The sequence below is a fragment of the Podarcis filfolensis genome (assembly GCF_964270895.1).
Source record: "Podarcis filfolensis genome assembly, chromosome: Z".
Classification (NCBI taxonomy): Eukaryota; Metazoa; Chordata; class Lepidosauria; order Squamata; family Lacertidae; genus Podarcis; species Podarcis filfolensis.
In genome coordinates, this window is record NC_139617.1 from 21,659,510 (window position 1) to 21,672,777 (window position 13,268).

Genomic DNA, 13,268 nt, shown 5'->3' on the forward strand with positions numbered 1-13,268 from the left:
CCCAGAACTGGGCATACTATTCCTAGGGTTGCCATATTTCAAAAAGTGAAAATCTGGACACTTTTTGAAATAGCTTTTGAGCTATTTCTAAGGAAATTCACCAAAATCTACTCTTCTGACAGTTTCCCAGACATTTAATCAATTTCCGCCAGGATGCTGTCGCTGATGACCGAATCCCAGCTATGTCCAGGAAATTCCGAACATATGGCAACCCTAGTTATTCCAGATGTGCCCTGACCAGTATAGAAGAGGATGGAACCATGTGATCTGGACACTGGGCTTCTGTTAATGCAGTCGAAGGTTGCATTTGCTTTTTTTTAAAAAAAGCAGCTGCATCACACTGCTGGCCCATGTGCACATTGTGATCTACTAAGTCACCTAGATCGTTTTCTTGTATGCTACTGCCAAACCAGACCTCCTCTGTCCTTTTTTTTCCAATTGTTTTGAGTACCTAAATGCAGAACTTTACATCTCTGCTGAATTTCATCTTGTTGGTTTCAGTCCAGTGTTCTGTTCTGCCCAGTTTTTGTTCCATCCGCAGATTTGATGAACCATCTGCAGCAGCATCTAAATTATTTATATGAATGTTCAACTGCACAGGGCCATTCCACTTGAGACCTCTCTCCAGGTTTCTACAGAGCCTTTCATGAGCATATGTTGGGTATGGTTGCTCTACCAAGTTGTGAATCTATCCATAGCATCATCCAGCCCACAGGTCATCATCTACAGCTGAGATAAGGAACCTGTGGCCCTACATAGGTGGACTACAGCTCCTCTCATCTCTGGCCATTTCCTGTGCTCGCTGGAGTTGATGGGAGCTGGAATCTGATGAACTCTGGAGGATCATAGGTTCCCCATTCCTGATTTACAGCTTCAGTGGACTCAGCAATATAATGGGATGGTGTATAGATACACACACACACACACACAAGTATCCTAATCAGAAGGAATAATAGTCATGAAAGTAATTGTAGTGACAGTAAAAATATTATGACAACACTATTGTACTCCACATAGATGCAAACCTTCTCTCTTACACACACTGCATTTTTATTTCTGATGATAGCTAGTTAGATAGACAGACAAAATACAGAAATGTTTAATATATATATTTCATTTAAAGCGAGTTTACATTAAATGGTTGCTGCCGTCAAGATAGTGCACTGCTAAAGTGCTCTTTTCCAAAGAATCTGGCCTGTAAGAGTCAGTCTATATGCTCAGGAAAAGAAGCAGACACAGTTCTGCCATTTTCTGGCCATTCTATTTCAGAAAGCAAGAGGTGTGATCAGGCGTTTTATTGCTCCATCTCATAGAAAGCTCCCTGGGCATAGGCAACTAAAACACTAGATTACAGGTGCAATCCATATGCATACACCTGTGACAATGAGGCCCACTGAACTCAACAGAAGGTACTTCCAAGTAGAGGTGCATAGGTTTGCAACACAGAGCTCTTTTGTGGCAGGAAACCCACCCACTTACCCCCTGCTTCTGAAAGGGTATTGTTTTGAAAGGGTTGTGCCACACAGTTTCTTTTTCCTGAATGTACTGTCTCAAGCAATCACTGTAAAATTCACTCATGTTGTATGACTGGTAAAGGTTGGTAAACAAAAAAATAAATAGCCCGTTGAAATTAGCCAGGAGTCTTTGCTGTAATTTTTGGGGAGGTGCCTGCTAAAATCTTTTATCTTTCTGCAAGGCTACTCAGACATGTAAAATTGGTGTCTATCTTAATCTGTAATCTTAAAGGTAAAGGTAAAGGGGACCCCTGACCATTAGGTCCAGTTGTGGCCAACTCTGGGGTTGCGGCGCTCATCTCGCTTTATTGGCTGAGGGAGCCAGCGTATAGCTTTCGGGTCATGTGGCCAGCAGGACTAAGCCACTTCTGGCGAACCAGAGCAGCGCATGGAAACGCCGTTTACCTTCCCTCCGGAGCAATACCTATTTATCTACTTGCACTTTGACGTGCTTTCAAACTGCTAGGTTGGCAGGAGCAGGGACCGAGCAACGGGAGCTCACCCCATTGCAGGGATTCGAACTGCCGAGCTTTTGATCGGCAAGTCCTAGGCTCTGCAGTTTAACCCACAGCGCCACCCGCGTCCCTAATCTGTAATCTTAAATGTTGTTAAATAAAATAAAATGATCATATGGATTCTTTTTAAGATTTTTGAGAATTCCTCATGAAACTGTATAAGTTTGAACATGCTTCTTTTATTTTATGGAGCTCCCTTCCACTTGAGACAGGCTCCATCTCTGTTGAGCTTCCAGGATCTCCTGAAAACTTTTTTTATTCCAGCAGGCATCTTAATTGATTTTATAGCTTTAGCTGATCCACACCTCCCACCAATGTAGTGCACTCTTTGTACATTGCATAGAGATGACTGTAATTAAGCAGTATATACATTGCCTAAATAAAATTAATTAAATAAATACAGTGTTTAACATGATCACAAACCAGTTCCAATGTACTGAGAAAGAGGAAATGTGATAACACAGGAGTGCATTTCAAGCACTTTCTATTGTTTTCTACAAAGTCAGGAAAAGAATACAGGTACAAAAGGAGTGCAGGGGGGAAGCCAAGACATGGTGTTACTTCTCCTCTGAAATTGGCCTTTTCCCAGTTTCTTCGTCATTAACCCAGCGGGTTGTACTTGGCTGCAGAGGTATAATAAAACCAACTGACTTTGATCTGTTAGATTTCACACTCGGAGCTTTTCTAGAATGCCTGGCTGTAGGAAAGAAGGAAAGATATGTGCCTGATCAGAAACATTACTACTACTACTACTACTACTACTACTACTACTTAATGCCAAAGTAGGCTTCTAAGTAGTAGTACAAAACCATTACACAGGTATAAAAACCTGTTGCATTTATACTGTTATTAGTCAAAGGAGGGGAAACAACATCAAAACACCATTGCATTGCCAAACTCACACACCAGCATCTGAACATAAGAACCTAAGAAGGACCTGCTGGATCAAGAAGGTGGATCTAGCTCACACAGCCTCCAACAAGATGCGTCTGGGAAACCCACAAGTAAGACCCAAGCAACAACAGCACTCTTCCCACCTGAAGTTTCCAGCAACTGCCCTTTTTCATTTTCAGCAAGAACGATTTTCCTGTCACTTACCAAAAAGCATCTGGTGGCTTGGAGAAGGGTCAGGGTCAGCATCAAGGCCTATCAATGAATCTGAAATCTTCTCACTCAGAAAACATGTGGAACTCAAACTGGACCAGTGTTGGGATAATTAGGCTCAGAGTTTTCCAACTTACCAGTAAGGGACCTGCACAATTTGGGTTTGGGGTTAGTCCCATCAGCCCCTTCTGATGAAGAAGAATCATCCTTCTGCAATGAAGAAAGAACATAATTCACAGTCTGATCCTTTAACCATTTAGAAATAATAGACCCAAAATTATTGGAACTGAACATTGGAAAAAACATTCAAAGTTTAAGAGAATAGGCTGGATATAGAGATGGATAAGCTCGTCCTGTGTTAGGGGACTCCATGTCCCACCAGTCCCAACCAGTGTGACCAATAATAAGGGATGGTGGGAGTGTAGTTTGGCAACATCTGAAGGGCCACAGGTTCCACATCCCCAGTGTAATATGCTTAAATGGGTCTGTTGTGCATCTACCTATACAGTTTCACGCCTTCCTGTTAAGCATGCCCCACAGAAGACTCCAAGGGAACATGCCAGCAATATGAAAGAGCACATATTTGCATACCCTTCAACATTTCTCCAATGAAAATAGGGACATCCTATTCCATCGTCATCATCATATGCCACCCATGAAACATTAAAAAAAATCCTATACAGGGCTGCCTTCAGATGTCTTCTAAAGGTTGTATAGTTACTTATCTCCTTGGCTTGGGGGGTCTCACAACTCCATACCTTCCACATTTCTCTGATGAAAATAGGGACGTCTGAAGGAAAAGCGGGACATTCTGGGATCAAATCAGAAACCAGGATGGTTTCTGTAAATCCAGGACTGTCCCTGGAAAATAGGGGTCCTTGGAAGGTCTGTATTTGCATGAAGAAACCCCTTTTAAAAAATCCAAACACCTTTTAATTGAAATGTACGCTGGGGACTTACTGTTGCAGGCTTTAAAACATTGTTTTTTATTGCTTGTTTTATATGCTTTATGTGTATATTGTTTTATTCTGCTGATACTGCTTTTCCTGGTGATGTTAAAACTCTTCTAGATGTATTAAATGTGCGTGCACCCCAGGGAAGTCACTTTGGTGCTGCTAACACAGCAGTTTGATGTCACCCCCAGAGGCATACTCTGTTGTCTCTCGAGACAGATGGGTGTCCACAACAATAAATTTAGCATTATTAATTTCAATGCAAGACACACGGACTGTCTCAGGAGTGAGCCTGTTATTCCCATGGAGGCTGGCACCTCACACATTTTAGAACTCTAGAAAATCACCTCAGTCACTGAACCTGCATTGGACCAAAAGCCAATGTGCAGAGGCATACCTAGGGGTTAGCAAAACCAGACCCTGCTGGAGACACAAGCCAAGGGGGACACACACAAAAATCAGCTAACAGACTAACAGTGTATGGCAAAAATGTGTGGCAACGAACTGCTGCCGTTGTGGCAAGATCAAACGTGACACAAAGGTGATGGGGGTGGGGAGGTAATGCCAATACAGCTTCTTGCCAAAAGTGCAAGGGACCCTAGGTATGCCTCTGCCAATGTGTCAGGCATGACAACATGGGTACATCATCCAAACACTTTGCCCCATCCAGAATCTTAGCAGAGGTATGCACTGAAGTTTCAGTGTGTTTCCAAAGGCAGCCCCGTAAACAGCAAAATACAGTAGCCAAGTACGTCCATGGCTGGAAGTAAGGGTACACATGGATGGCTTTGGATTAGGTTCCAGCTTCCGGTAGGTTGGGGAGCTTGATTATCTATGGCAAGGATGGGGAACCTGTGTCCCTCCATAGGACTGATGGGAGCAAAGTCCAATAAACATCTGGAGGTCCCTTCCAACTCTAGTATTCTACATTTGCCTGAAGATTACCATTAAGTTGGATCATACAAACAGCCATCTGTTACTCTCCCACCCAGCCTGTTTCCATTTATTTCCCTTTTTCGCCAAGATAAGGAAAGGACTTCTAAAAATACACAAGACTCACAGTTTACGAGGAGTGATGTTTATAGATCATACATTTTTTAAGGTGATGCACAAAGTCCAATCTACCTTGGACACAGTTGTCCAACCTAATCTGGAAAGCAGCAGGTTTGCCAATCCACACAAAATCGAACAGAAACTTGGCCTGTCTTTGCAGAGGTGTTCCTTGGCTCTGTGACGAGAAGCCAGTGGAGGGCTTGCGAGTCGAGAGACTCGTGCAAATGAGTGCCATGTCCTTTTGCTAAAGCACTAATCTGCATTCCTCAAGAACTATTGTTCCCACATTGAAAGCCTGAATATGCCTGCTATGTTTCTAAAGCAGAGTGTAAGCCTCTGATGGACGTGTGATCTGGCAGCTAGGCCCCAGAGTAAGGGCTGCCAAATAAGTCTGGATACTTCCCAATTCATTTTTTTTCCATGTTTGCTTTTGTTTCTTTTCACTAGTAAGAAGGGACCCTGTGCTCTTTGCCCATTGTTTTTCAATGTCTCTGCAATTGTAATAACAATAGGATTCATGGTTGTACAGAAGTTGAATGACTCCTGAGAAGGTCATCCAAATGAGGTCCCAAAAGGACTTTTATGGAGATACAATTGCAAAAAATAAAACACATGCAAGGCACCATGCAGGGCATAAGCCTTCCAAATTCTATTTTGATTGTTTCTGAGCAGCACACTCTGTGTATGTGTGTGTGTGTGTGTGTGTGTGTGTGTGTGTGTGTGTCTTCAAGCTGAAAAGGTCATCAAGGGTAGAAAGGATGTTCAAGAATTGGTCATTCTCCCCCTTCTTTCTTTAAGCTCCAGTTTGGGGAAGGACCATAGCTCAGTGGTAGAGTGCATGTTTTGCACGTAAAAGGTGCTATGTTCAATTCCCAGCATCTCCTAGCAGGACTGTGAGAGATCCCTGCCCAAAACTTTGGAGAGTCACTACAAGTCGGCATAGACAATACAAAGCTAGAGGGCCACTGGTGTGACCCCAAAAAGCAGCTTCATATATTCAGTGTAGATCTACTGAGAAACAGCCATAGCTAAGTGATAGAATCATTGCTGTGCACACAAGTTCCATCCCTGGCATCTGCAAGCAGAGCTGAAACCCTACAGAGTTGACAATACTAGATGGACCAGTAGTCTGATTCAGTGTAAGGGGACCTTCCTATGCCTCGGTGTTTTCAATGGGCAAAATAATCAAACCTGAAGTTTATGGTGAAATGTATTTTATTTGTTGGATTATTTTTTTTTTAAAAAAAAAAAGCAACTGGTTTGCAATGTTGGGGATTTCTAGCATTTGGATTCATTTGATGCAGTTTGACATAGTTAATGGCCTGCAAACTATTTGCTTGATTATGTGATTCTTTTTTAAAACAACAACAACAACGCACGCATTACTCCACTGTCTCATCCTTATCTTCAAGCTCAGTGGCAAAAGGAAATAGGGGCATTCCAGGATCAAATCAGAAGCAGGGATTGCTTTCATAATTCTGGGACTGTCCCTGGAAAATCGGGACACTTGGAGGATATGTACTTGGGTCCCCCCTCCCCCGCTTCTTCTTCCTAAATACTTTTTTATGTCCTTCAGCAAGCGCTTGAGTTCCCACAATCCTGCTGATGCCTCCCTTTTGTTCATGGACCCTGCCATTTTGGTAACCTAAGCAGAAGCAGTCTCCTCTGAATATCAGAAATAGGATATCAAATAAACCTGTCCTATGTTATTTGTATGATTTCATTAAATTTGTATGTATAGATGGAATTGGTTTTGTGTGATGGTAATAGTTTTAGCAATAAAAAAATGAATTATTCAACTTAGGACCCAAAAGCAGATATAATGCAGAAGGTGAGTCATTAGATCTCCTGGGCTTTACTGTTGTTGAGGGTTTTCTATAGATATACAATAATTTAAAGGAGGAGGGAGACTCTGGTGTTGGTCAAAGAAGTGGCACTGGGAGAGAGATTGTTTTCTGTCATTTTCCTAACCTAAAGACCACACAGCTTCTGCAAACTTTCCTGGGGAGGGGGAATAGAGTTACCTATATGGTGCTTGATATATATTTTTTCCTAGTAGGGAAAAAAGAAACATGAAGCCTTTGTTCAGTGGTGGAACACCTGCTCTGCATGCAGAAGGTTCAGTCCCTGACATCTCCAGGTAGAGCTGAGAATGGTTCCCTGCCTGAAGCCCTAGAGAGCTACTACCAGTCAGTGTAGACAATACTGAACTAGATGAACCAAGGGTTTAAGACCTAGTATAAGGCTTCCCATAGGCCTTTATTGGTTGTTCTCTGTGCTTTTTTTCTGGGGGGATGCAGGGGTACACGTACCCCTAAACATTTTGTGAATCTTTGTACTTTTGTCCATTTACAGTATTTATTTTTCCCAATTTGAACTATAAAATGGTGGTTTTTGATTTGAGTCAAAATGAGAGTACCCCTGAACATTTTTCTAGAAAAAAAAAGCACTGGTTGTTCTGCAATGCTTCCCAAAGTGAGAACATTATTGTTGTTTGGAAAGGCATTCTTGCACGACAGCACAACCAAAGTGGGACAAAAAATAAGTAAATGGAAAATTTGCAGTACAGTCATACCTTGGGTTGAATATGCTTCATGTTGAGCACGTTCAAGTTGCGCTCCACGGCAACCCAGAAGTAACGGAGCGGGTTACTTCTGGGTTTCGCCGCTTGCGCATGCGCAGATGCTCAAAATGACGCCACGCACATGCGCAGAAGTGGCGAAAAGCGACACGTGCGTGCATGCGCAGATGTGCCGTCGCTAGTTACATTTGCTTCTGGATGCGAACGGGGCTCCAGAATGGATCCCATTCGCATCCCGAGGTACCAGTATATAAAAAGTTAAGAGTATTTCAGCAGGAAGTTATGAGACTTACACTAAATGGGTACAAAGTGGTCCATGCACCCCACCCCACAACTTTTGCAGGTGAAAACAGTACAGTACTGAATGCATAACTGCTCCAAGTGCACCGTGAGCATAAATAATCATGAATGTACTATTTGTGAGTTTGGGGGCAGGGGAGGGTAGACTGCATGCCTGAGACTCTCCTAATTCCTGGGTCCACCAAGGATTAAATTGTTGGAATAGCCAGACCGGCTTCTTGGTAATGACCTAAAATATGGGTTGATAGGGTAACAAAGGAACTGGCTCTGTGGCTCTGGTCAAATGGGGGGGGGCCTTCCTCAACTGGTAGGTAAGGTAAAGGTAAAGGGACTGCTGACCATTAGGTCCAACTCTGGGGTTGTGGCCAACTCTGGGGCTGTGGCACTCATCTCGCTTTATTGGCCGAGGGAGCCGGCGTACAGCTTCTGGGTCATGTGGCCAGCATGACTAAGCCGCTTCTGGCGAACCAGAGCAGCGCACGGAAACGCCGTTTACCTTCCCGCCGGAGCAGTACCTATTTATCTACTTGCACTTTGACTGCTAGGTTGGCAGGGTTGGCAGGAAACTGGTAGGTAGTTAGAAGGGAAAAGGTGGGAGTTCAAGTGTGTGAGAGAGAGCTGGACTAGAAGCAGAAGGCAGACAGAAACCTGAGAGGGAGAGAGATGCTTGATTCCTGTTCAAATTCAAGGCTGTGGCTATGGAAGAACACTCCTTATTGGAGTGTTAATGCTGTGAGCCCCTCTAGCAGGTTACACAGATGCTCATTGCATATATGTGTCAATAGACCATATATCCTGAAGACAAGGCGGTCTCTGCTGTCTCTCATTCCGAGGAAGCCGGACACTGGTTAAATGCCTGGAACCCCTGGAATCTCCCACCACTCAGAGATTTGGGTGGCGTGCAACAGGACAATAAAAATGATGTATGGAGGGGACATGTGAAATTTAGAAGACTTGGTGTAACTGGGAGTGGACGTGACAGAAAGGAGTGCAAGTTCCCTTCAGACTCCGACAGCAAATTCCCAGACTCAAAATGTGCACAGAAGCACCCTGTTCTTTAATTCTGCCTGTCTATCTGTCTTTTGAACCTGACTCTGGTGTACAAGGAACACAGGAAGCTGCCTTGTACTGAGTCAGGACATTGGTCCATCTAACTCAATACTGTCCACACTGACTGGCAGTAGCCCCCAACAATTTTAGAAAGGGGGTCTCTCCCAGCCCAACCTGGAGGTGCCAGAGACTGAATTTCAGACCCCCTGCATGGAAAGCAGATGTTCTACTCCCAAAGCCTTGGTTCTTTCCAAAATCAATCAAGTTTAAGGGGTCCCATAAAATGTAGTAGTTTCACCAAGTCTGCCCACACCCTTAAGCTTAAGTCCACACGCACACACATTTTTATAGGTTGGCCAGTCCTTTTAAATTTTTTATATAAAATAACTATTGTTTCTTTATCTGTTCCATGTCCATGCACCATTCAGGGCAGCTTACAATAATGTAAAATCACAGTACAACCAGAAATGACCAAGATAACAACTTCACAATAATTCACAATAAATAATTCACAAACACAAACCAAAATAAGATATTTCATTCCATTCTCCCAACTTTTTTTAAAAACTACATATGACCCTCCTAACCATTAAGTTCATTAATTCACAATTAACAATTATTTCCCTGTGGTTTTCCCAAGATTCTTTCTGTGTGTTTTTCTTCTTCTTGTAAACATAATAATTGTAATGGCTCCATCTTGTGGTGAGATGAAGACTAGCACCCCATGTGAAACAGGGCCTGGTTGTCACTGAAGAGTTATTATGGAGAGTTAGCCACACCGAAATATTGTGCTACATTCTCCTGAGACTTGTCACCAAATGAATAAACCTGTGTCTGGTTTGTATGACTGCAGACTACTGGTGAGGTGGTGTGTGCTGGTTTACTGCAAGGCTCACACAAGCCACTCTTGGGTTCCTATACCAATAATTAAGAACTGTCACCACTTTGCAACTAAGCCAAGTTTTACTGCCTGTGCAATTTTCTGAAGCATATTAATCTGACCTTTTGAGAAGTTTGTAAGTAAACTGTTTTTTTAACTTACCTGTGGTCTTTTCCTATGCTGATGAAAGAGGGAAACTTTGGAAAGAAACCTTTTAAGGGGATGCTTTGGGAGTCACTTTACTTCGCCGCATGTTTTTGTTACTACTATTTTAAATCTCTGCTGGAGAGCTTTATGCCTGTGTCTCTCTGTGGCCCTCAGGACTCTTCCCAGTCTACACTACCTACCCCCAATCTGCACCCCTCAATGGCCCTTCTCCACGCCCTCCATAAGTGCCTTTGCTAAGATCAAATGTGTCCCTGAACTGCAACAATGGCTTTAGCTTGCCTGTGTGGAGGATGGAGTACATGCAGAAACCTCTTGACTTTTGCATAGCTGCAATGTACAAAGGTAAGACGAACACTTGCTACTCTAGCTACTTTTACCTCTGGCACTGTGCACCACTGCCATGCAGCCCCTATAAGGTTGTCCATCAGGGCATGTGGCCCTCCCAGGATGAAAAAGGTTCTCCCACCCCTGCCATAAGGACAGGAAGACTGAGAACTGTAACTGAAGTAAAAGCTTACTTTAAAAAGGTAAAGCTACCCCTGACCATTAGGTCCAGTCGTGGCCGACTCTGGGGTTGCGGCACTCATCTGGCTTTATTGGCCGAGGGAGCTGGCATACAGCTTCCGGGTCATGTGGCCAGCAGGACTAAGCCGCTTCTGGTGAACCAGAGCAGCGCACAGAAACGCTGTTTACCTTCCCGCCGGAGCGGTACCTATTTATCTACTTGCACTTTGACGTGCTTTTGAACTGCTAGGTCGGCAGGAGCAGGGACTGAGCAACGGGAGCTCACCCTGTCACGGGGATTCGAACCACTGACCTTCTGATCAGCAAGTCCTAGTCTCTGTGGTTTAACCCACAGTGCCACCCACGTCCCTTAAAGCTTACTTAATTTGAATCTGTTTCAATGCTCCACCCACCCCCAGCGCCCACCCTGGCTTGTACCTCTTTGCTCAAACGGTCCGAGTCACTTCTGTTCATGTGGATCTGCCAGCTCTTGTGTCTGAGGATCAAGATCTCCTTTGCTTGCTCCACTGGTTCTGTTTCTCCAGGCAGAGTGTGCCTGTTGTATGCTGGCACCTGGTAATACACAATGCAAGCAAAACATGATAATTGCTAATGCTTCTTTCTTCTTTACCCAGCAGAGCCGACTCATCTGTCCATTGTAGATTGGTTCATTTATTATATTTTATATTTATATCCTGCTTTTTCCTCTCCAAGAAGTTCAAGGCATGCCTGCCAGGACCCTTAGGCTATTTTCAGAGACCCTTTTCTGCAAGTCACTTCCAAGGGAGGTTCCAAAAGATTCCTGCATTGCAGGGTTTTGGACTAAATGACTCTTGTGGTCCCTTCCAGATCTATGATTCTATGCTGGTGCACCACAGTGGACAGCAACTGTGCTTGTGATAGTGGCAGCAGTAGATGCTGGTTCATTAGTGTGAATGGAGCACACACACCCCAAAACCTTAGTTTGCCCTCTACCAGTCCCCACCTGTCTGCCTTCTTACTTACAACCTCTCCAGGGGGTGGCAACACTGCCTGTGACCCCCTTCTCCTCCTAGGTCTCAGTGTTAACCTTGGATAATTCAGCAGGGAGGAGGATGGGGAGAAAACTAGAATTCCTTGGCTCCACCTATCCATGGCTCTGGCACCACCTACTGTTGGCCTCCCTGAATTCTACCCTACCAGTCCCAGTGGGCACTAACCACCACTGAGCTGAAGTGAGCAGCAGCAGCCGTGGCGTCATTAGCCTATGGTCGCATTATCTGAACCGCCATTTAAGTTTCTCACAGTTCCCTCAAACAATGAAACATTGGGGGGAAATGAATGTCACTTTAAGGCAATTGTAGGAAATTAGCATTGGTGGCTCAGACAGACCCAGCCACATTTTTGTTTACACAGCTATTGTTATCAACCAAAGAAAAAAAGCTCACGGTTCTCCTTGTTTTGTACAGGTTCCTTTCCAATATCTTCTGGATATCATCCACCACATCTAGATTGAGACTGTCCGAGTCATTGACTGTGGTGGGGTGTTTGTCGTTGTTGCTACAGTGGGCGGGGAAGAGAGAAATAGAATATTATAAAGATGCTTTGTATGAGGTAAGAGGACAACCAGTTACTGACCTTCAAAATGGACATTAAAGCTGGAAGGAGAGAGCAAGTTCCATTCTACTGCTGCAGCATGCTTTGCAGGACACGGAGAGACTCTTGTCTTTCTGCACATACCCCTTTAAATTACATTTAAAGCGCATTCTTTTCCCCCACAGAATCCTATGGGAACTACACCATTTATTAAAGTACAGTTCCCAGGGTTCTTTGGGGGAAGTAAAGGTAAAGGGACCCCTGACCATTAGGTCCAGTCGTGGCCGACTCTGGGGTTGCGGTGCTCATCTCGCTTTACTGGCCGAGGGAGCCGGCGTACAGCTTCCGGGTCATATGGCCAGCATGACTAAGCTGCTTCTGGTGAAACCAGAGCCGCTCACGGAAATGCCGTTTCCCTTCCCGCCGGAGCCGGACCTATTTATCTACTTGCACTTTGACGTGTTTTTGAACTGCTAGGTTGGCAGGAGCAGGGACCGAGCAACGGGAGCTCACCCCGTCGCAGGGATTCGAACCGCCGACCTTCTGATCAGCAAGCCCTAGTCTCTGTGGTTTAGCCTGCATTTAAATGCATGGTGTGTATATGCAGCCTTGCTACTGAAACAGGTTTTCTTTCAACATTGCACAGGGAGGTACTTTGTATCAAGTCAGAGTTGTTGAGCACCTGTGAGTCTCCAAGTGTAGTTCCTGTGGGTGTGATGCTATGCTTGGAAGTTCTCCTCTGGTGCCCACAAAGCCTCTGGAATTCCTTTCCTCGCATCATGAAGTGGTATGTATGGTTGCTTTCTATTCCCTTGAGAAGTACACAGAGCTGAAGGAGGAAGCTGGAAAAGCAACACCCCTTCACAATCCCTCTTCAGCTCTGTGTATTTTTTTCCAAAACTCAGGTTACTTCTACTGAAGTGTCCAGAGGGCATGGGGCTCATGACACCTGCTAACAAAATAAGTTGCTTGTTCCTTTTAACTGCACGATTGAACCTAGGCTTATCTGCATACAAGACATATTATCTACATCCAAACTGTGTTCTCTCCCCAACATTTCACACGGAAGGG

The 13,268-nt window shown here is 44.3% G+C and overlaps 1 protein-coding gene across 1 annotated transcript in view; it reads right to left on the minus strand.

Annotated features, from left to right (window-relative positions):
- Nucleotides 1–2,072: 2,072 nt before the first annotated feature.
- LOC310754249 (sodium/hydrogen exchanger 2-like) overlaps nucleotides 2,073–13,268 on the minus strand; it is a 31,059-nt gene continuing 19,863 nt past the window's right edge. The window contains exons 9-12 of the mRNA XM_083595984.1: nucleotides 12,050–12,161; nucleotides 11,061–11,195; nucleotides 3,271–3,343; nucleotides 2,073–2,726 (exon numbers count right to left, since the gene is read on the minus strand). Of these exons, the coding sequence (XP_083452110.1) occupies nucleotides 2,587–2,726; nucleotides 3,271–3,343; nucleotides 11,061–11,195; nucleotides 12,050–12,161 (460 nt within the window). The 3' untranslated portion in view covers nucleotides 2,073–2,586. The remainder of the gene's footprint in view (nucleotides 2,727–3,270; nucleotides 3,344–11,060; nucleotides 11,196–12,049; nucleotides 12,162–13,268) is intronic.